This window comes from Harmonia axyridis, chromosome 2 (genome assembly GCF_914767665.1).
Source record: "Harmonia axyridis chromosome 2, icHarAxyr1.1, whole genome shotgun sequence".
In the NCBI taxonomy this organism is placed as follows: domain Eukaryota; kingdom Metazoa; phylum Arthropoda; class Insecta; order Coleoptera; family Coccinellidae; genus Harmonia; species Harmonia axyridis.
In genome coordinates this window covers 19,510,413-19,535,449 of record NC_059502.1, presented here as the reverse complement: position 1 = coordinate 19,535,449, position 25,037 = coordinate 19,510,413, and the positions used below count along the sequence as shown (strand labels likewise).

Sequence of the window (25,037 nt, the reverse complement as noted above, 5' to 3'; positions counted from 1 at the left end):
AACTGGAGAGGTTCTAGCCAATGACCTCCAAGATCACCCGATTTGACACCTCTAGGTATTTTCTGGAAAAACTCTGGAATTCATATGGAAATATTCTGCTGGACTGTTTTATGTGGGTATAAAATGAGAAAATACAAACCTTCCCAAAGAGCACCCTGTATGTATCAACAGCTCTCTGGATTCAATAAAGCGATCTCTACTCCCAATGGTCATGATAAAAATAGAAAACACCTTTGTTATCATGCCCTTTGAGATTGATACTGATATATAGCAGAATCAATCGAAGTCCGGTGTTGATCTGCTCAAAATAGCATGCACAAATTATGTTTGATCAGAATATAGTAGTTCGCCCTATCTCAGGCAATTGCGGTGTCTCAAACGAGGACCACTGATAGAATCATTTTAGTATGGCAAACCCGTGGTCCCTTCCATATACACCCTTCATCTCTAGAACGGAACGTGGTTACTTCGCCGTAGAATATAGATATGTTATGTCATTCTGCAAAGAATTGCGCGACGTGCGGCCTCATCTTTAAAACCAACAAAGAATTAAAGAACATATTATTATTATTTGAACCTTGGGTCGTTGTTTCTCGGTAAGCCTTCCGGGAACTGCGACCTTGTAGATATTTTGTTCTCTACCCTACTCATTCATTAAAACCCAAGAAGGTCGTCAATGAATTCAATAAAACTGACAATGGAGTGTTAGTCCATTGGGTTATCCTGTTATTCAACTCCCATTGCTGGACCGCAGCCTTAATTGGTCTTTTCCTAGCCCACAGAAAGGCTCAGGTCCAGCGGGTGTTAACCTTGATGCACTTTTTGCAAGTTCATCGGCTTTTTCATTTCATGGTACCCATAGTAGAGTCACTTTATTGCCTCTGGCCATTTGCCTTATGATGTTATGGCACTCCCAGGTCAACCAGAGACCTCTGGCAGTACGATTCCAGGGATCTCAGAACATAAGAACTCATTAGTAAGGATCTACATTAAGTGATATGATTAAATCTCCATATTTCGAACCCAGATTTCTCTAGTTGAATAAATGTTAATATTCTTTAACATTCAAGTGAAATTCAATCCATGAAACTTTTCTTTTTCTATTCCTACATCTGAGGTTCCTACGTTACGACGTTTATGATTCATGCATGTCATCCGATTTGACAATCAAAACATCCATCAAATTTCGGTATATTTTTTCATCAATTTCACCATTAGTGGGACTCAAATATAACTCAAAAATATATACATAATTCAAAATGATGTACCTCTGTGGAGAAGAAAGTTATGCACGGCTACCTACCATCATAAAACCAAATCATTATGATATATCTTTGACCCTGTCTAATATTCCAAAATTGGAATTCAGTGGTGGGGTGACCATCTGGATTGAAGTAAGTAGACTACAAAATGCTTTGCTAAATCTATTTCACTAAATACGTATGTCAGTTCCACCATGAAAATTCATTTTATTCAAATAGAAATTAAATCAGTGGTACCTACTCACAAATGAAGGGGTACTAGTAGGAGTGGCGAATCCAGGATTTCTTCAAAGGTAGGGGCAAGGGCGCACAATACCGAATTTACATTTGATGCTAGTGAGTTTAGGCCTTCATTTGGAGAACTGATATAGTGTTCCTTCAAAGAACCGCTGATCACCACTAAGGCAATCACTAATTCCTTTTTTGGGATTACATTCCCAGCACAATATTAACATCAGGGTAAATTGTCTCCAATTACCAAGTAGCATTTCCCTAACAGAAGCTGTCCTTTTGAGTGAACTGAATACTGAAGATTGGACTTATTCCGCCTTGACTTAAAAAAATGAAGCACAAATGATAGAGCGCTAATTAAATTACTACAATATAAGTAAATGAAAAGTATTGATTGAACTAGGGAATAAAAATCCAAATGAGAATTTTGTCATCATGTGTTCTCTATTTATTTGTCTTCAATTGAATTTAATCACATATGGCGAGATTTTGCTGTAATTTTTTCCCATGTTTCCATTTGGATCACACTATTTAGTTCCGTTTTGTTAGTTAATTAATAATATTACATGTTTTTCTTAGGTATTTGAAAGGACTAAAGAAATTCAGTTACACCAAGTGGACCTTGAAGTGGACAGTATAAAACTGATCAACGCATATAACGGTATCTCAGTTGAACCCATCAACACCGAAATTTCAAAAAAAGACGGTTTGTTAAAACTATACTTCAAGAATCCAGTAACAGTAGGGCCATACCGCCTCAAGATCAATTTTGAAGGGGTAATCACCGATCAGTCTACAGGTCTTTTGCACACCAGATATCATGAATCCGATGGGACCGAAAAACTTTGTGTATTCAGTCATTTCGAACCAACCTCCGCCAGAAGATGCTTCCCGTGTTGGGATGAACCTTCCTTCAAGGCAACTTTCAAGATTAGCGTTACTGTACCCAAGGAATACACGACGTTATCAAACATGCCGGTAGAGAACGTGGAAAAACTGGGAAAACTGAGGAAATTCAATTTCGCAAAAACACCTCCAATGTCCACGTACTTGGTCGCTATAGCGATTGGAGAATTCAACTTTATCGAATCTAAAACTGACAACGGCATACCGGTGAAGATCTTCGTGATCGATGGAAAAGAAGAGCAAGGCAGGTTCGCACTGAATATGGCTGTTAAAGCGATCAAATTTTTCAACGAGTATTTCAAGACTCCGTATCCATTGCCTAAACTGGATTTGGTGGTTGTTCCCGACTATAAGTCTGATGCCATGGAAAACTGGGGTCTTGTTGCTTTCAGGTATGTGAAATCCTTCAAAGTTCACACTATGTATTTCGTATTGATTGAGTCGACTTGATTCTATTAAATTGGGATAATGAAATACCGGATTTCTTTACTAATATATTGAATTTGGCTGTAAAAGTTATGTGTTTACAAGGTAACAGCTACGAGCGTACTAAATATTGTACCCCGATTTCCTGGGGATGTTAAGCATCGCTTTGGATTTTGCATACCAAGCGCAATGCAGGTCCCTGATTGGGTCCACGTCTTCGTTCCTTGCCCTTAGATGTGACTTCAGGATGACCATATGTAGCGCCAATGTGGCGCCAAGGATGCTCTTGTTCTATTTTTAGCCCTCGCTGTACCTGTGGGGTTGGTTTTTCGACCTAAATGCGTCTTTCTGAATATTCAACTGCCCGTAAAGTTTGCGTGAAATTCACTTGACGAAACACACTATGATTTATTATCTATCTCAAAAATAGGCTAGGCTAATCGAGTAGAATGACAAAATTGATTGTTACGCTTATTATATCAACATTATACTCAAAGGAAAATGTTCAAAAATTCATAACTCCGAAAATAATTGAGCTAAAGTCGGTGAAACATATTTCATTCAGTACAACGATAGCAATGCAGGTTTTAAATTTCATGATCTTGAATTTTTCAGAATAAGCTAGGTACTTGATTTTTTGCCACAAAAATTCCTTGGTCTTAGATTGTAAGATCAATGCAGTACCACAACTGATTTTTGTACCGAATTTCATGCGACTGGCTCTCATAGTTTCAGAGAAAAGATGTTCACAGCGAACGTATTTTTTTATTCGATTTGGATTCTATGCATTCCAAAATGTAAACTATGAAAATTTCAGGGAGATGGAGGTCAAAATTTTTTCCTTGAACGGCTCCAAAGGTTTATCATTTAAAATAATAAATCAAAAACAGGCAAAGCTAACTTAATATAAATATAAATTCTTGCCTTTAACAACAATTTGTGTTTATTTCGTAGTGTGTTATATTATGTATGGAGTCCTGTAATACATTATGAGGAATCGAAGTGCTATCAACAACTGGCAACAGGGATGAGAATCTTTCTTCGCCAAGTGTTATCTACCCTGGACATGAGGGACAGTTTCAATATGCTAACTTCAATCTATTAATCAGTTTCAATCTGAAACTAAATTTTAATTCGATTAAAAACTCCTTTTCCTCGATGGAAGTTATTTCGGACTAAATCTATAAAGAAGTATATTTTTTTCCAGAATAATAAATATTGATCGACATAATTTCATTCCAGAGAAATAAATCTATTGATAGACCCATCCTCCTCCACAAATCTAACAATGCGCTGGATATCTCTGATAGTAAGTCACGAAGTGGCTCATCAGTGGCTCGGAAATCTGGTCTCCATGGAATGGTGGTCCCAAATATGGTTCCAAGAGGCATGCGCCCAGTTCGCGGAAAACATGTGCGTCGACTACTACTTCCCCAACTTCCACATATGGCAGCACTTCGTCTTGGAGTTTATGCACACTGGTCTCGCACTGGACGAATCCAGCGATTCTCACCCTGTGGAGACTGCGATCAAAGACCCGGAAGAACTGGACGAACTCTACGACGGGATAAGCTACAACAAGGGATCGGCGGTGATAAGGATGCTGCACGACTACATCGGCGATGATAATTTCAGAAAGGGCGTGTGGACTTATCTGACCACTCATTTGAATGGGAACGCGAGTCCGGAGGACTTTTATAGAGCTCTGGAAAACGCATCGAATAAGCCGGTCGCTGGTATGATGTCAACTTGGACGAAACAGGTGAATATCACTGATTGAAACAAGTTTTTTGCTTTCTCTGATTCTGTGGCAAATCCGTTTGTACTGCCGTACCTTGTAGAGGGAAATCGTGCTAGAATATCTAAGTTAGTATTCTGAACTCTCATGTTAAGGATTTTAATTTCAGCTCAGAGGTTCTCACTTCTCCATAGCTCTACAAACCAGAGTGAGTGTTGGACAACTATACTATTCGCCTTCACTTTTGCTGATCCTCCATCAGTGCTGAGTCTTCTTCTATCACCATAGCCCTTAAGTCTGCTTTGATGCTATCATGCCACCTCATTCCAGGCCACCCCAAAGCTCTTCGCCCAATTGGAATCTCTTCCTTGGCCAATTTACCCATCCATGTGTCATGATGTCTGAACATTGACTGCATTGACTTTATTCCCTTCACAATATCTGGATATTTGTGTAATTCCGGCTATTCCTGATTGACTACTCTATCCCCCTCTTTTAGTCCAACTCGCCTTTGAATCTCCAAAAAGAAGTTATTTACAGTTAGAAGTTCTGTCAAGTGCCAACCAAGAACCAACATTTTTCAATGCAAAAATCACTAAACAATATTCATGGAAATATTCCATTAATTCCAATAAAATTTCAGTGAATTAAAGAAAATAATGAATAATACTGGTACAGAGAGCTCATTCTTACACTAGTTCATTAAAAAACGAGCCAATTTTTTTGAATTTTGAATTCTTGGGAGAATATCAAAACCTTCTGCATTTTTGTTATAAATAAATATTTTATGTTTTTACTACCAATATAATTGGATACAAGCAATCTGAGGATTACATTGCGCAACTGCGCAGTTTCAAACTTATTTCAAGTTCATCTTCAGACACTGAAGCTTCTACAAGCTTCAGCTCAGGTAAGTACAAAAAGGTGATAAAAAAACCAAAAAAGGTTAGAAACGGAGAAAAATTTTCTTTCATTTGTAAATGTCTAAAATTTCAGCTATTATTTGAACGCGTTGAATATTTCGGAGAAACCACAAACTACAAATTTGAGAAAAGTTAATTTTTTTCACCAACAGTAACAATAATTCATCATAATCATCTGAAGAACCAGGTACCTGAATGTATGGAAAATGGTTACCAGTTAATTTCAAATGTTAATATTGTTTTTGGTAGAACTTGTGCCCTTAATAAGAAAAACTGTTAGACTCTGATCAACACTGGATCCCAAGTTATAGATCCATATATATAGTTATAAGATATAGATAATCCCAAGTTATAATGAAGCACATTTTCTATGGACTTTACAGGCGCAATTATTGTAAAGATGAACGTTTTTTTACGCCAATTCAGTGCATTTATCGATTCTTTTTTTTTAACATGTCTGAGGCATCTGTGTTAAAGCAAATCTCTTTCATTATAGGCAGGGTTTCCAGTGGTGAGAGTCTTCATTACACCAGGCTGTGATTGTAAACTGAATAAAAATGGTATCACGTTAAAACTTGTCCAGAACAAATTCGTCAGTAGGAAGGACAAAGGAAAGCCAGATAACGAGACAGTCATGTGGAAGATTCCAATAACTATAATAACTGCAAATAATTCCAATGAGGAAATACAAATCGTTCTGGATTCTAGGGAGACGAAACTCTTCATTCCTGGTGTTAAGGCTAACGACTGGGTAAAAGTAAGTTCAGCACTTGTGAATGCACTTGTTTACACGCTTTACACTTCGTAACGATTGTCAGAAGGCTAGCAGCAACCAACCAATCCAACGTCGATAAATCGCTGCGATGATCCGGCGTTTACACACAACGATATATTGAAACAACTCGATCGTCCAAGAAATCGCTATAATACTGAGATTCATCTACACATATGCTTGATTGTTTGAAATTAATATTTTGTATTGCTCTTTCTCAAAAGAATATATATATATATATATATATCGCTATATACAGGATGTTTCAAATTAAGTCGTCACTATTGCTAACTCCGTTATTATTGATGCTACGATGTCGGTTAAATGGGCAAACAGTAGCATTTTTAGTGGTCTTCTCGATGCCGAAAACAAAAAAACAATTGACAGTCGCGTTGTCAAAATATTTCCTAAAATAATATTTTTTTTAATGGAACACCCTATATTTTTTCATGTATTTCGATTCGTAATAACATTCTCAACAACAAAGCTCATATCAACTTTCTTCCTTAAGTGGAAAATGAGCGACTTATTTTGAAATATTTATTTCTTTCACTATTACAAAAAATTTATTTGTTTTGGCGAATAAAGCTCATGATTGTCCAAACAACCATTTTAGTACTTATACGAATGACAATAATGTTAATAATAGCAAAATAAGACAGTAAAAGGAAAAAAGTGCGCTGGGATGTAAAACCCGTGATCATCATGTAGCACCACACAATCGACACCACTAAGCTATTTGATATCAATAGACAAAACGATAATTTCCATCTTAAAGCCATTCCGCTAGTGCATTCATTTTGTGAATCAATAGTGTCAATAAAAGGGCTCAAATATGTGTTTTTGAACATTTACTCGATATTTTATAGCGCTTTATCGAATCCGTTTGTTATACATGTTTCCTATTAATACAACTGTCTTATTTTCACCTTTACGAAAAAAAGTCAAATGAGCTTTGTTGTTGAGAATGTTATTATGAATCGAAAGGCATGAAAAAATATAGGGTGTTTTATTGAAAAACAAAATCATTTTATGAAATATTTATGACAACGCGACTATCAACTTTTTTTGTTTTTCGGCATCGAGAAGACCACTAAAAATGCTACTAGTTTGCCCATTTAACCGACATCGTAGCATCAATAATAAGGAGTTAGCAATGGTGCCGACTTAATTTGAAACACCCTGTATATATCCCCGATATATTGGAGTTTAACTATCAACCTTCGTAGGTGATGAATGTGAAGCACCCCTCAGAGGATTCAATTTGAAAATTATTGAAGGAACTTCTTACCAGTCAAACCATAATTATAATAACAATTTTCAGCTCAACCCTGGATCTATCGGCTACTACCGCGTACAATACTCCTCTGAATTACTGAAAAGGTTCATCCCTGCCGTTCAGAACAAGTCACTCGATCTGATAGACAGAATCGGCATCTTGAATGATCTGTACCATATGGTAATGTATGGTTATACCAACAGCGCTGATCTCCTCAACTTGCTGACGGCATTCGAGAACGAAAGTGAGTTCTTGGTCTGGTCCTTCATTTGCCGGATTTTGAACAAGCTGGCGGTTTTGATAAGTCATACCAGCCTTGAGGATGAATTCAAGAGGGTGAGTGAAAAATGTGTTTATTTTATTAACGTTTACTACGAGAAATGAAGACCCAGGGCCGTCGCTAGGGGGTAGGCAGAGTAGGCGGTCGCCTAGGGCGCCAAATTTCAAGGGCGGCATTTCAAGCTCGGTCAACAAATATCACATGTGTAGAAATGGTAAGTACCGAATGAGATTTGAATCGGAAAAATACCGACAAATAATAATCAAAAACCATCAAAGGTGCCGCATTATAATCATAAATAACCAGATGTTGCGTTATCCCCTCATAGTGTTGTTTACAAGTTGACGCTAAAAAACCCACGCATTCATCACTTTGTCGGCGTTCGATTTGCTAATAAACATTCCCAAATTTATTGCCATTTGGGGCGGCTTCTGGATTATTTTTGTTTTCAATTCTTCAATAATCAGAATGTTGATTGCACAGAATGGAAAGCAAAATATACGAAAAACGATTTCATTCCACCATTCAAAGCTTATTCTTCTTAAGAAATATAAGGAGTTTTATTATTTTGTGAAGCATTCCATTGTATTTTGATATTTTTCATTTTTTATATCAAATTAACTAGTGTTGGGCGTCGGCGCATTCGAATTCAAAATGATGGTTTATCCGATTGTTTTGCTCGATAACCTTGAAGAAAAGGAAACAAAATGTTAAAGCTTTTTATGAAGTCGAAACTGAGCAGAAGAACCTGAACCGCAGGGTTTCTAGAGGGACGGCAAATAACGGAGGGCGGCATTATAAACTTTTTTCAAGAAAACTAGAATACTGAAAAAATGAATCAAATAATTTTTTTTTTATTTCAACGAATATCACAAACGATTTTTTTCGTCAAATTCACTAATCTTAAAAGTTTTTCCATCAAGAATGTCTGCAACATATATTCGAATTAAAAATAATGGTTCATTTAATCATATTGAAGAAAAAAATGAATATTCGAGTGTTTTATGAAGTCGAAACTCAGCAGAAGAATCTGAAACCTGAATTCAATTCATATATTTCATCATTTAATCATAAGAATTCAGTTTTAGCATTTTGTAAAACTTCTGTTAGGGCGACAAGTTTTGTCTCTGCCTAGGGCGGCAGTTTGGCTAGCGACGGCCCTGTAGAAGACCTATGGTAACATTAGACATATTTATTTATTCGACCGTATACAAACACCGAAGAGGTTGCTGATTATTACATGTAAAGAATTAAAAGCATAGAAAACAGAGAAACAATAATATCACACTTTTACGCTTTGATTCCCTAGCCAAACGAGATGACTCTTTAAAATACTTCTCTTGAATTACTGTGGTGTTCCATAAATATTTCTCAATGGATTCTTCACAATATTTTCCGTGGTGTGATCTACAGCTCGCCCTCTAGTTCCAGAGTTCTAATGAACTCCAATATCTAGGATAGCTTCAAGGAGGCTATACTTCCTCACTTTTCCAAGTTTCTTGTCCAAACCATATTTTGCATAGGCTAGTTATGGCAAGGCATTCCGTCACCAGGTGATCCGAAGTTTCTTCCTCCTCCCCACAGAATCTGCTCTCGTCGTTTTTTGCATCAGAACTCTCATGAACTTGAACTTCTCATCAGAATGGGTTTACCAGGAAACACCTCATCAGGTGTTTCCTAAGGTAACAATGCCCTGTGAGGAATCCAGTGAGATGGTTTGGTATATTCTTGTTAAGATCCAGATACTTCTTGGATCTTGCAGTGCCAAAGTTTCAAAGAAATTTTTTGGAATGATCCAGCCCAGGAAGATTCCACCAGAGTGTTTCTCTTTCGGTTTTTTCCTTCTCCTAAACTGATTCCATACAGACGTTCTTGTTTTCGTGGTTTAAAGAGGCACCAGTTTGGCAATTTCATTCAGAATTTGTTTCGAGGAATTATTTCCCAATATAAGTCAATTATGGGCTTATATCCTTTCCTAAGCTATCTTGAATTTGAGAAATGTAAAAACTTTATACGTGCAAAACTACCTTGGTTGGTTTCATGTTTTATCGCTGTGAAACGAACTTCGCTTTGGGAACTTCATCTCTAAAATTAGAAGTAATAAAATAGTCGATGCGAAAGATATCAAATGACAAAATAATATAGCTTCATTGATGAAATCTGATAATTTTCAGTTCCAATCGAAGCTATTGGAAAAAGTTTCAACCGCTTTAGGCTGGATTCAAAAACCTGATGAAAACAGATTCGATAATCTGATCAGGAAAATGGTGCTTGGTCAGATGTCTTGGCTAGACGACGAAAGAATGATCAAAGAAGCAAAACAGAACATTGAAGAGAAGTTGCCCGATGATATGAAGGTGTTCTGTTATCGATCGTTAGTCAGGTCTGGTGGCGAAAAAGAATTCGATGCTCTCATGAAGTTGTACAAAACTGTGGACACTTACGAAGAGAAGAAAAGCATTTTGTTCGCCCTATGTGGCGCTAAAAACGAGGAACTGCTTCGTAGAGTTCTTACGTTTGCAATGTCCGTGAGTATATTTCGGATATATGGTGCTAATAGTTATCAATAAGGATTTTTCTGTTACTAATTATTATTATGGTATCAACAATTTTCACAATACTTGTGAAATTATATTTATCAACTAACAGGTGGTTTGTTGTCTAAGGTTTGACAGTTGAGAATGCAGTGGCGACGCTAGAGGGGGGGCCAGGGGGGCCAGGCCCACCTAAATATTTGCTGGTCCCCCCTAAAATTTGACATACTAAGGCTTTAATATTGGCAGAACTAAAATTTCGCTTTACTTTGGCCCCCCCAAAAAAAAAATCCGGCCCCCTCTTGGCCACCCCTGTTTTTGAAAGCTGGCGTCGCCACTGTGAGAATGTCAAACTGTGTTGACATTTCTGTTAAGTAAGGATTGACAATTCATCATGAATCGTTTAACGATAGAAAACGCTTCCAAATTGTGATAATTTACTTTGAAAAAATTCATCTATTTGCGAAGTTCATAAAGTAGGTACTTCGTTTATTTTACGGCCAACATAATTGGCCTAGTGACAAGCAGTTCGTGCAGTTATTGATTGTTTTCGCTCCAACTTTACCCTCCTCGATTCAAAAACATCAACAAATCAAAGAAGAGAATATTGCTGCTAAAGCGTATGTTGAAGAAGGTATCGAAATGTCGATACGTCGACGTTCTCAACTTGTTGGCCTTTGTTTGGACTTCGTGGAAAATTTTACGTAAGAACCTTGGCTTACGTGTCTGAAAAATACATCTCGTGTAAGAATTAAAGCCAAATGAGCATCGTTTACGTTGCATTTTTGCTGATTGCAATTTGAGACTGCAATATGCTTTTAACCATCAATTTATTGCAAAATTAATTTGGTGACAACTCTATTTCCATATGCCGGAAATCATATTTGAAAAATAAAGGCCATAAAATCATCTACGAGATTATAATAATTCAATTAAAAATGCATTCCAACAACATTGTTGTCTTGTATTATTATTTAAAGTTCCCAAGCACTTAAAAGAACACCCATTACAATTCACATATATTCCTCTAACGCCTTTGAAGAATAGTTCCATTATATTTCAAGAATAATTTTCTCCAACTTTTGCCTTTTTTTTTCAGAGCGAAACTAATAACGAAGAAACTGTTCTTATTGTTATGACTATAACTTCATCAAAAACAGGAAGAGACCTCCTATGGGATTACTATCGCACCCATTGGCGTGATATATTGAATAAAGTGAAAAACAAAGAATATTTGTCTAAAATGATCGAAGATATCACAGAAAAGTACGCAACGGAACCTATGGCAATGGAGATAGAAACTTTCTTCAACAAACAGTTACCCTGTAATGAAGCTACATTTCGAACAGCTCTGGATACCCTTAGGAATAACGCTGAATGGTTGGACAGAGATTCTGAAGCCATAAAACAATTTTTATCATCATACGAGAATTGCAATTGTACATAACAGAAATAAAATGGTTTTCGCGTTCTTTTTTAGAATGTTATTGGATGCAGATTGAGTCATTGCGTTCAAACTTACCATCAGAGAAAATCCATGCAACTATAGTTCACAAGAGAAAATGATTAACATTTGTACTTATTGTGCACGTCTTTTTAATTCTTTGTTTTCTTATTACGTAGTGTATTTTTATTTAAATTAAAGTTCTAATAGATGAATAGATGCACGGTGTCAAAGAGTCCTGAATTTATTTTTCTCACTCGTTGATGACTCAGTCAAATAAATATAAAGTGTTGTAGGTACAATTGAGTTGAGTTTGAATCTACTTCAATTCCTACTTAATGGTTTTACTGAAAATATTGTAGAAGAACATTTACAAAATGAAACTAGTGTTCTTGACTTGCGAAATTGATTCATGGATAAAAATAATCTAATCGATCAAGGAAGCCCAAAATATATATTCATCCAATTTTTTTTGTATCGCTCACCAGTATCCAATCATCAAGAACTTTTGAATTGATTTTAGTGGTTACTGCGAATTATCTTCAATGTATTCCTTCGAGCAGTGACGTAACTCTTCTTCATTTATGCGAATATTGCGCCCTTGGAGCTCCTGTCTTAACTCAAGTGCTTTCCTCATTTTTTGTATATTCTACTCGAATTTTCTCTGGTTCTGATGACGTGATCACAATGAAATTAGTATGAAGCTCAAAAGTGTTTTCTCATATATAAATGCTCTAAACTATTTCCATGAATTCTGATGGAGTTTTGAAATGATCAAGATTCAAGGGTACAAAATTTCGAACGGCCATATTTACGGAACCCCTAGTAGGATTTTGTCCCTTAACGAAGTTAACCGTGGCATTAGAGATCCGAACCTACTCCGAAAGTTTCAAGATTCTAGGTATTTTATTACGAGAGTTATCGTTTTTATGGACGAACAGAATCGAATTGGTTATCAATAAATAGAATCTTATCGTTTAAGTCCATTTCCGCCTCAAAATTTTAAAATTACATACATTGTGACTAAAGGGATACAGGCTACAGCGATCAGTTCGGCAAACGACAGAACTCAAAAAATCTTCACTCTTAAACATATTCTCATCAGTATGGATTGTTTCTCTAAAATAGGAAATAGAAATGAAAAAATTCTGATATTGTTACCGCTTTCTGTGGAAACAAAAGTTTAATTGGAGAATTGTAAATTACTATCATTTTTGATATATCAGAGAAGCCGCCTGAAAAATATGACATCATTTCGGGACCTACATCAAAGAAGCCAATTATCTAGATTAGTTAAATAAAATGCCGACAACTATGATGAGTTACATCGTAAAAAAATTGTGAAAATAGGGAATAGCAGAGAATGACTTGCTGAATGGGATATTTATAATAAGAATGATGTATCTTATTTATAACTTTCCTTTCATTGGCTTTATTTATTATATTAACAGTAGAGGAATCCAAAATTGCGATGTAGATATAACAGAATGAAATTATCTGGGGCTCCATTTTTCGCTCTCTTGTTAGGTTTGGGGACCTCTTTATATAATATTGTCATCGAAAGATAATTTGTATTAATAATACACATTATTTTTTTCAATTCAGTTAACAGGCCACGGCATCGACTCTTATTAATTACCTAATAATAATATCAATTTTTTGTTTCAGTTCAGTTATAATTTTTATTTATTATTCATAAGTTATTATATTTGTGTTGATATCTTCGTTGATTAATTTCTATTAAACAATTTTAAAAACTAATGCTACTGCTACAGCCTACAGTTACAAAAAGAAAGCCTCGCAAAAACTTGCCCAGAATACGCATCAAATGCTAAGGATGTCCCTGATTAATTAATTCATTCAAAGATTTAATCTGGAGGTTTAAACGTATAGCGCATTACAAAAAAAAGAAATGACCTCCCATTTCAAAAAATTAATTGCTATAATTTTTTTGTATTTAAAGAACAAATATTTTCTGAAGACAACTTTTTTCTATGAGGGATTTATTACCCATTCTGCCCTTCCCATAGATGCACGTATGTAACATATTAATAATCAGTATTCATTTTTGTCCAAAACAACGCTCCAACTGCATATAATATGCCAAATCACGATTATCATACATAGGCAATCCATAATATTCGCAATGGCGAAATAGCGTATAACGGGTAACGAACCTCAGTTAGCGTATGCGTGTTGGATCCCGATTTCCACGTGCTCCGTCCATGCCGTCTTCCCAGCCCGGTCCTAGGTCTTCGTACGTACGTTCCCAAAAATGTTTTTGTTCAGGCGGCAGGTGTCAACAACCTTCAGAATTAAAAACCATTTAGTCAGCGTGAGTTGTCAAACAGAAGGCATTTCGAAACCGAAGTCTTTCAGCACCGTTTTCAGTTACAGCCTGGGATCTGTCGATGTCCCGTTAGCGATAGCGCCGTTGCGATACGCCTCCCGTGCCCCTCCAACCCTGCCGCAGCGCGCCCGTTTCTCGCAATATTCGGTTGCTGTGTCAGTGGGACGACGTAGCGCATATCGTAGCTGTTTGACGCCTTCAACCAGTGACTTTATCCTGAAAAGATATTCTAAAACGAGTGCGGAATCGGAAAGGGTCAGAATGTGCGACAAGAAAACTTTCCAAAGACTGCCCAAGACAGTGAGACCGACCCATTACGATCTCAGTCTCGTGCCCGATCTGAAAAAGCTGATTTTCCAAGGAGATGTCGCCATCGAAATTGAGGTAGGTCGATGTAACATATGCCGGTTGTGTTTATGTTAATTTAGAATGGCAGCTAGTTTTTACCGTTAATCGATACACCCCCTGCTTCTGTTATCCTACTCACTTTTTCGTTTACTCCTCCACGGCGAGAGTAAACAAAATACGGACCGTGTGAAAATTTCGCTTTCAGTGGAAATGGCCCTGGTTTCGATATTTCAGCAAACGAATTTACCAGAAAAACGTAAAAATACTTTTTATATTGGCGTATTTTTGTTATTCATTCATCATTATATTTGTTTTCTTCAATTTATCGGCCTAAAGATACAATAATATCCAGATTTCGCTAAATCCTATATTCTATATTTTAATAAACGAATTCACCAGAAGAACATAAAAAATAATTATAGCCACCTTTTCCAATTGATGTTTGTTTGTTATTGATTCATCATTATATTTGTTTTCCTCAATTTATCTGCCCAAAAATTTAATGGATATCCAGATTTCGTTACGTCTCTATAATTTGACAAATGAATTTACCATTATACCTATTTGTTTTCCTCAATTTATCTGCCCAAAAATTTAATGGATATTATACATTTTTCGCTAGGTCTCTATAATTTAACAAATGAATTTACCAGAAGAACATAAAAAATAATTATAGCCACTTTTTCTTATTGGTGTATTTTTGTTATTGATTCATCATTATATTTCGTCGGCTTACTGCCAAAACCAGATAAGTAACATTTTGTTGTATAAATGAGGTTTGAAAGTTTCTTCATGAAAGAAAACCCTCTCAATAAGTGAAAAAGTTGCATTAATTGTGATGCTGTGAACATAATTAATACCAGAAATCAGGAAAATTTGGTTACGAAAATGCAAAAATGATGAAAAAATGTAGGTACTCCTCTTGTTTTGGCAGTAAACCGACGATTTGTTTTCTTCAATTCACCAGCCAGAAAATTTTATTGATAACCTGATTTCGCTCATCGAACATGTTAGGCGCTGTTTTGATTCAGCATTTGTTCTTTTTATAAACTATAAAAAAGAAAAATTTTCACATTTTCGGTTTTGAAGAATCGTAAAACAGAATGAAGAACAATTTGAACTTAGTTTCACAAATTTTAGAATTCGAATACAAGGACAGAAAATTGAAAAGTAAAGAAGAAAGAAATACAAATTTCTATACTAGCGTTTTTATTTTGTTTCATCTTCAACGCGTCCTTCTAATTCACAAAACACAAATACCTACATGACTTTTATTGCATAGTAATTTTACCAGATTTTACAGATGTTTACATGTTATTTTATTGTTTAGTTTAGAATTTATTAAACATCCTGGCCGTCCTTGAAGATTTTACTTTTTTGATAGTGAGAAATTAAAAAATCGATTCAAAAAAATTTGAATTTAATCCCAAATCCAAGCAAAAAGCTGAAATTTTCACTCATTTCCATTATTTCTACGTCATTTCCATTTTGTCATGAAAAGTATTAATTTATACTAACAGAAGATTATTAGTATTTGATTCAAGATTTTGATTTGATAAAGGCTGAACTCATCATTATTACTTATGATTAACTAGAGTTACAAAAGATGAACAAATTGATAAATGAGATGAAAAAATGGAACGAAAAACTAAAGAACAAAATAATTCTGAAAGAACTTTCATATTTAGAAATATGATTGTCTGAAAATGAACATTGAAAAAATGCAGTTAGTATCTTTGAGGGTTTGTAGTCCCAAATAACCTCGCAAATAACTATATATAAAATTTAAGAAATAAAAGAATCTTGAAAAAACCGTTGTTCACAAAAACCGAGACAAAAACTATATGTTTGTGTGTATCGTTAAGTTTAACGATAGCGTTCAACTTATTGATACGACGATATCCCATACAAAACATTAAGCGCAAAGGAAAGGAGATAGGGGAGATATTCTCTGAAATAGGGGGAAGTTATAATAAATAAATAGACCATCCAGATCCAGTGGATATAACCATAGTATGATTCCTTACACTATGATATAGGTAACTCACCAAAACATAAAATGTAAACATTTCAGAAAATGCATTAAGTAAAAATCTCGTAAAAATCTATTCTATTCTGATATTTCAATACTCAATGGAGGAAGTGAGGAAATAATAATATTATTATTATTTGAAGGGTGGATTCTAAAGGTATCTACCAATAAACCTATAATTGTCGTAACGGTATCACATCTGTATGAGGAAATTCGAAATGCGGTTACTCAATCGAAAATAACGTCCATTTCCATTGCATATGGACTGTATTACGAAATATCGACGATGGTTGTTGAATTAAGTTGAGTGCATCGCTCTATTCATATTGCTTCACGTGTATAGGGACCCGTTACATTCGATATTATTTTGGTGGTATGGGATGGCCCCATAGCAAGATTTTCAAGATAGCATCTGCCGTTATCCCCTGCTTCAATTTGTTTTAGGAAAAATATCCAAATGTAAGTTTAAGAATGAGCTGCACATTTGAAATTCATGGAGCGAAAATTTTCGGATGATTAGATAAGAGAGTTCTATATCAGTCTCTGTATTTATTATTCGCATAAATTGCATAATTCATGAATTTCACAATTGAGACATAACAGAAAAACAATCACAAGTGACATTTTTAGTTGGTATCTCAGAGTATGAACATAGATAAAGGGAGCATATGTCATTTTCAGTACCTGAGAAAATTTTGTCCTCAACATGAACTATCAAATTTGACATGAAGCGCGCGGAAATGAAAACATAGCTGTGATACGATATTCTACTCAATTCGCGAGTTTTTCCACTAAAAACACACTTCTTTAGTCCCAAAATTTATTGAAATGAATACCTAATTAATTAAATTCAGAAAACAAACTTCAACCGCGTCAAACGACGTTAAACAACCGATGACACTAGGAGAGTAAAAATCGCCGCCAAACCTTTCAGTAGGTAGATACAGAATATAATAAATATTCTGCTCATTATAAATTCGACAATTAGGAAAAATATCGGATTCTAAATATTCAAATTTGCATATTTATTCGGGAATCACTCAAATAAATATATTTCATTCAATATAATATAATGTATAATGATATAGTAAAATTGTGGATTTGAAAATATATCACAATTCGACAACGTTATCTAACCATGTTGGGGACATGTAAAAATTGCATATACTCCCTCTATCTATGTTTATTCCTCTATCGTATGAAATAATAGGTATGCATACAGTGTGTCAATTTGATAAGGTGTCATAAAAAAATGCAAAAAGAGATAAACTTCTGTTCCAATCAATTTGTATCAACCCTCTGAGCGTGAATATAAAGGTATGTACATAATTCGATTGGCTTTTCACAAATGCCATACACTTTACCTTTTTTTGTCAGAAATTAACGAAAAATAAAAAATAGTTACGATAGTAAGTGTTGTAATGAAACATGAAAATAATGAAAAACTCGTTACTATAAAAGATTCCCAAAACGTTGTCCATTATGTTGTAAACAAAAATATAACCTATTTTCAAACTTTATATTGTTTGAAAAACTTCAACTTCTCGGTATACTGTACGTATTCTTACTTTAAATTCTTCTACATCTCGGGGCTGTGTTTTATACACAAGCAACTTCGAATGTCACCAGAGGAAATAATCTGAAGGTGTCAAGTCTGGGGAGCGTGATGGCCATTCAATCGGCCCTCTTCTACCAATCTGAAGGCAGGGGGACAAAATATAAGAAGCAAAACAAAAAAGAAAGATTTTTAGGTATAATACAAAAATAACATTTCAAGGTTGAAAATCGAGAAATCGGATTAGAAAAATTGAGATCCCGAAGAATTGATATTGCAATAATGAATTGGAAAACATTTATTCGTCCATTGATATTGAAAATAAAATTTTCAACAGCAAATGCCAAATCATACAAATAGTTTCTCTGTTATGGATTTTTGAAATAATTACCTTAACTGTAAAACTTTTCATTTATTCTTATACGATATTTCAATAAAAAGCAAGAAATAAATTATTATTCACAAAATTTCGTTACACCATTCCAGAATCCAGATGTTTAATATCGGAAATGATGAACCAAAATAGAGCAAATCAGTCTAGGGATCCAGAACTATTAATAATTTTTTCGACTCTAGGTGTGGTTGATACTCGAATAAAAAAGTTGAGAAAAAGCTCGTACTCTGCTGGAGTTCTATTTTGACTACCTCATTACCTACTGGTTATAAGGAATGATCCTCTCTAAAGAGAATATTAACATCTCATCAACGTCTATTCAGTTTTTACTAACGTTCTTATTCTATTAATCTAGACTTCCTGAATCCAACGAGACTTTGTTTACACACACACAGGCTAATTGTTATGCACGTGTCCGAGTTATTCGAAGGACAAACATCAATTAGAGTGCATTAATCAACATTGTAGAATTTGCAAGTTGAAAGAGATTGAAGCAAGCACTAACAAAGTAGTTGGTATGATTTATGTCAACTATAAATAATGAAATATGTGTCACACATTTCGTGTTGAAGCGTTGAAATTTCGAATATGTATGAGCCTTTAAATTAATCTTATTCGTGTAGAAGAGAGTTTGAATTTTGTGTAAATATTCTTAGAGGGCTATATCATGAAAATGTGACATATGAAACATATTATTTATGTTTCTTTGGAAATTATTTTTTTTGAACTCTCATTCACAATGGAAGTAGGCGATACTCGAACATTGCACCAGCTTTTGCCAGAAGAGTTCGATGTTTTAGCATTACAACTTTTAAATCAAAGGAGATAGGGAAAATCTGATATCCCATTTTCATTCTCTTTTTCTGAGAAACTGACGAAAGTAGTACCCATTTTTAGCCATCATCTTTTGTTTTCGCGTTATAAGCGAAAATTCTTTCCAGCGAGCATTCTTTTGAGGTCTGAGATCAGAAGAAAGTCACTGGCGGCCAGATCTGGCGAATACGGTGGATGCAGAAGCAATTCGAAGCCCAATTCATGCAATTTTGCCATTGTTTTCATTGATTTGTGACACGGCGCATTGTATTGATGAAACAGCACCTTTTTTTTTCTTCAAATGGGTCCGTTTTTTAACGATTTATCACTGTTGATAGTTTGGCCCTTTTGGAGGTAATCAATAAATATTATACCTTGCGCATACCAGAATACTGATGCCATAACCTTGTCAGCTGTTTGTTGTGTTTTTCCTCGCTTTGGATTCGGTTCATCGTGTGCAGTCCACTCAGCTGACTGTCGATTAGACTCCGGAGTGAAATGATGGAGCCATGTTTCATCCATTGTCACATATCGACGAAAAATTCAGGTTTATTGCACAGCTTCAGATTCAAGCACTGCTCAGAATCATTAACACGTTGTTGCTTTTGATCGATTGTGAGCTCGCGCGGCACCCATTTTGCACACAGCTTTCTCATGTACAAATATTCGTGTATGATATGATGTATACGTTCAGATGATATCTTCACAATGTCTGCTATCTCGATCAACTTCACTTTACGATAATTCAAAATTATTTTGTGAACTTTTTTGATTTTTTCGTCGATGACAGCGTTCGCCATCTTCGGTGCTCATGTCACTACGTTTAAACTTAGCATTCTAATCAATGATGGTTGATTTTCCTGGTGCAGACCCCGGAAACTCTTCATCAAGCAAAGATTTTGCTTCAACTGTATTTTTTCCCTTCAAAAAGCAATATTTCATCAGCACACGAAATTCTGTTTTTCCTTCTTTTTTAAAATAACAAAAGGAGATACACTCACAACGCAATATCTCTCAAACTAATGGTCGGACTGCTGTCAAATTTTGATACGTTTCGTTTGAATCTTGGTACTAACTAAAAATCATATGGATTTGATATTAGCATCGCCATCTGTAAATCAGACCAGGGACTTTCAATTGGCCTAATATACTATAAAGCAATCAGCATAGATCAGTTATTCATACACGATAAGGGATGTGTTAGTACCTTCAGAGATCTGAACGAACCTCTACAGCAGTCCCTGTAACCTAGGTTATTAATCATACATGTAATATAAACAATATAAACAACCCTTCAAAACTACTGCTGCATGACTTACTAAATCCAATTCCTTCTTGCAGGTCAAGGAACCGGTAAAAGAAATCATCCTCAACGCCTTGAATCTGTACATAAAAAATGTCGAAATTGACGACAAGAAAAACTGTCAAACAGCCGAAAAGGTGGACATTGTTCCGGATGAGGAGATTGCAAAGTTGACCTTTGGTGAAACCATACAACCCGGACAGCACAAATTGAAGATTGTTTTCCAGGGCACCCTGAACGACAAGATGAAAGGTTTCTACAGAAGCAAATACACGAGTCCATCGGGCGAAGAAAGATACGCCGCCGTGACGCAGTTCGAACCTACGGACGCCAGGCAGTGTTTCCCTTGTTGGGACGAGCCGGCCCTCAAGGCCACCTTCAATATAAAATTGACGGTGCCCAAGGACCTGACGGCTTTGTCCAACATGCCGGTGCTCCACTCTGCCGAGCACAAGGAGACTGTAACCTACACCTTCGAGAAATCTCCCATAATGTCGACCTACCTGGTGGCTGCTGTGGTCGGAGAGTACGACTACATCGAGGATAAATCCGCCGATGGGGTCTTGGTCAGAGTATATACGCCAAAAGGGAAGAAGGAGCAGGGTAGGTTCGCCCTGGAGGTAGCGACCAAAGTGCTGCCGTACTACAAGTACTATTTCAACATCGCTTATCCCTTGCCGAAGATCGATCTGATCGCCATTGCCGATTTCAGCGCTGGCGCCATGGAAAACTGGGGTCTTGTTACTTACAGGTGAGTTTAATGCAGCCTTTTAGCATGTAGATTTAGATTGAATGAAATTGCGACCTTCTTCTTCAGCACTCTTTCATCCAGTGTCGGATATAGGCCTCTTCCAGTTTTTTCCATCTTTCTCTGTATCTTGCTGTTCTCATCCATGGCTTACCGGCTACAGCGACTATGTAGTCTATCCATCTTTTTCTCGGTCTTTCTATGCTTCTTTTTATCTCTCGAGGTCCCCAAAATGTCACTTTGTGAGACCTTCTCTCCGCACTCTGCCTTGTAACATGTGCCACCCACTGCCACCTAAGTTTCGCTATTCTAATGATGATGTCAGTTATCCTGGTCTTTTTCCGTATTTGAGTGTTCGGAATTCTGTCCCTTGAGTTTATACCCAGCATAATCCTTTCCATGGCCCTTTGAGTTACTCTCAGTTGTTCTGTCACTTTTTTCGTTATTGTCACTTTCCTTTAGTAAAACCATGCACGTGTTGAGATATTGTCCTATACTTTATCAATTCGGCCTCTGAAATACCCTTATAATATAGGTGTAGTATAACGAAATCCATTACCTTTGTATGAACAACATGACTTAATTTACCATAGTTAGAATGATCCGATTTAGGTTAAATATGCGCCGTTTTTTTCGATAACCTGTTTCCATTTTGAAGGCAATAGCATTATGCTTCTCCCATAGAAGCCCTCGTCCCTATTAGCAAAAAATTGAGACAGTCGATTCTCACAAGTGTCTGTTGAAGCGAATTTTTCACCAGCTAAATTGTTCGCCATGGACAAGAACATATGGTAATCACTTGGTACCAGGTCCGGACTATATAGTAAATATATAAATAAAGTATAATAAAGTATATAGTAAAAACCTCGCAACAAAGCTACCGGAGCTTCTGGCGAGTAACTATCGATGTGAGTGGCCTGGCTTTGTCCTGATTGAACACAATTCCAATTGGCCAAAGTTGGCCTCTTCTTGGTAATTCCTTCTTCAGACGGTCCAGTTGTTGACAGTACAGTTTCGGGTTAACAGTTGTGCCGTAGGGGAGCAGCTCATAGTAGATAATTCCCTGCCAATCCCACCAAACACAAAGCAAAATCTCCCTGGTCGTCAATCCCAGCTTCGCCACCGTTTCGGCCGGCTCACCGCGTTTCGACCACTACCGTTTTTGCTTGACGTTGTCGTAAGTGATCCACTTTTCATCACCAGTCACCAATCGCTTCAAAAATGATTCGATTCGCAGATGGAAATTCGGTCCATGATATTTACGTTAACTCGTATGGTACCCATACATCGAACTTCTTCTTGAGACCAGCCTTATGCAAAAATCGTTCAAAACGGTTCTTTTTGCAATCTTCAGCTCTTGGGCAATCGAAACAGTGCTTACATGATGGTCAGACTAGACAATGTTCAAGAATTTATTGAAATTTTCGACAATTGGCCTTCCAGTACGTGGTCCATCTTTTACAATTGCGTGATTGGCTCTTGCAGCATCAGGATCATAAACACTATTTAGATTTTCACCCACCTGGATAGCATTTTCACCTTTATAGAATAATAACTGTAAAATATATCGTATTTTTTCCATCTTTGACGCGCGCTCCAACTAAACTGAGTTAACTAAAACACAAATCACAAAACTGTCAGAAAAGTTTTTGTAGTACGAAATATCATCATTCTTACGTCATACAACGCGAGATACAGATAACTTAAGCGATCTATTGGAAAAATAATAAACTTCTTTTTACTACACCTAATATTGGACTGAGTGAATAGTGATAGTGGGTCCTCTCGTGATATAATAATAATAATAATTTATTGATCCTGTTGGACCCAATGTTGGGTTTAGGACAAGTCATATGATAACAAATTTACAACATTTCTACAACATATTTCTGTCATCCAAATACTCTTTAACACTATAATAACATATAAATGAATGTCCTACGTTATCGGTGTAACCCAAAATTAAAACGAAATAGACTTTGTGTAGCAAGGGTGAATTTTGTCTAATTAAATTTAAATCTCCCTGTATGTTGTGTATTATTTGTCCACATATTTATAATAGAATGGTAACCCATTCAGGTACTGACCCAGCCAAATGCTGACCTTGCAGAAAACGGAAAACACATACATATTTATAAAATCTATTCAATTTTTCGAATAATATCTTATTTCAATAACTGAAACAATGACTTTCCAAGCTAATGCTAACAACACACAACTTCATGTTTGGAAAGAATTGAAGACGGGAGATATAGAATAATTTATCATAGTTCATACATATATCTTACTTCAAACATATTTCCCTTATCATCAAAAATGTTTATCAGTTAATCAGTACCGTATGTATTTTCTAGACCAATTGCATTATCGAAAATCCCCAACTTTTATCCAGAGTACACATTACAGATAAGATAATTATTTATTTTTTCATTTGAGACATTGAGCGATTGTTACAGTTAATGTAAGGTTAACGACTTCATTGTATCAGACGTTAAGTCAAAAAGCTCAATTGACTTCTGCATGATATGATATAAAATTATATCAAGTTCAAGAACTTTGATAAATGGTGACGTGTGAAATTATCACATGGTTACAACGGAAAAATATCCAGCCTTGCTTAAAATCGTTTCTCTATGTTGATTATCTCTGCAAAAAACTAAACACCACTTTTTTTGCAATATTAAGAGTTAAAAATGTACTTCCTGTTAGTTCACTGTTAGACATTTACTATAGCCTGGTTTATTGCAACTTAACATACAATATTATTCTGTGGGGCAGCTGTGTGGATATCTCAAGAATATTCATCGCACAGAAAAGAATAATAAGAACAATATTTAATTTGAGTCCTCGAACAAGTTGTCGGCCAGTTTTTAATGCGAATAGGTTATTGCCCTTACCTTGCATTTATATTTTGAAATGTCTTGTGTATGCAAAGGAAAATGAGAAAAACTGGAAAAAACTATCCAGCAACCATGACTACAAGACCAGAAATTCACAGATTCTTTTAGTGCCTAAGCACCGAACTCACAAATTTGAATGCTCTCCTCTTTATCAGAGCATCAAGTTATTCAATCACTTACCATCTTCTGTGAAATTACTGGATCTACGTAAATTCAAACTTGAAGTTAAGGAAATTTTGTTGAAAAAATGTTATTATTCAATTAGGGAATATTGTATTGATAATTGGTCTTAGATTTAAGCTTCTATATGTGTATATATATATATATATATTTTTTTTTTTGTTGACTTATCCTATATACCTTTTGTATGGTGTCTTAAAGGATGAATAAACTTATTATTATTATTATTATTATTTCAGTATCGTAATGAGTTCATTACATTTTCAAAAACAGTACTGTAATGAACTCATTACAGCATCGTTTTTGTTACATTTTTTTTTGTGTTTTTCTATATCGACTTCCAATCCTTTCAAATTTCAACAAACGCCAATAATTGTCAATATAATATAATTTGGATATAGTGAAATGATTTGCAACAATATTCGCCAATTCTCTTAATTCTGGTTGTGTTAAATCGATTTCGTCAGACATAATTCACGAATTATAACAATGACGAATTAATGCGTCATTGTAAATAATTTCAAAATTCGAAACGTACGATTCATATCTAAATTCCGTAATCTGTCAATTTATGTAACAGTCACACCAACTGGCAAGATACAATGCAAAAGTCACTAGG

The 25,037-nt window shown here is 35.6% G+C and overlaps 1 protein-coding gene across 1 annotated transcript in view; it reads left to right on the top strand.

Moving 5' to 3' along the window:
• Positions 1–1,186: 1,186 nt before the first annotated feature.
• LOC123672191 overlaps positions 1,187–25,037 on the top strand; it is a 31,535-nt gene continuing 7,684 nt past the window's right edge. The window contains exons 1-10 of the mRNA XM_045606204.1: positions 1,187–1,394; positions 2,073–2,791; positions 4,068–4,587; positions 5,983–6,243; positions 7,583–7,873; positions 9,992–10,345; positions 11,451–11,790; positions 12,319–12,419; positions 14,047–14,529; positions 20,629–21,341. Of these exons, the coding sequence (XP_045462160.1) occupies positions 1,260–1,394; positions 2,073–2,791; positions 4,068–4,587; positions 5,983–6,243; positions 7,583–7,873; positions 9,992–10,345; positions 11,451–11,790; positions 12,319–12,419; positions 14,047–14,529; positions 20,629–21,341 (3,917 nt within the window). The 5' untranslated portion in view covers positions 1,187–1,259. The remainder of the gene's footprint in view (positions 1,395–2,072; positions 2,792–4,067; positions 4,588–5,982; positions 6,244–7,582; positions 7,874–9,991; positions 10,346–11,450; positions 11,791–12,318; positions 12,420–14,046; positions 14,530–20,628; positions 21,342–25,037) is intronic.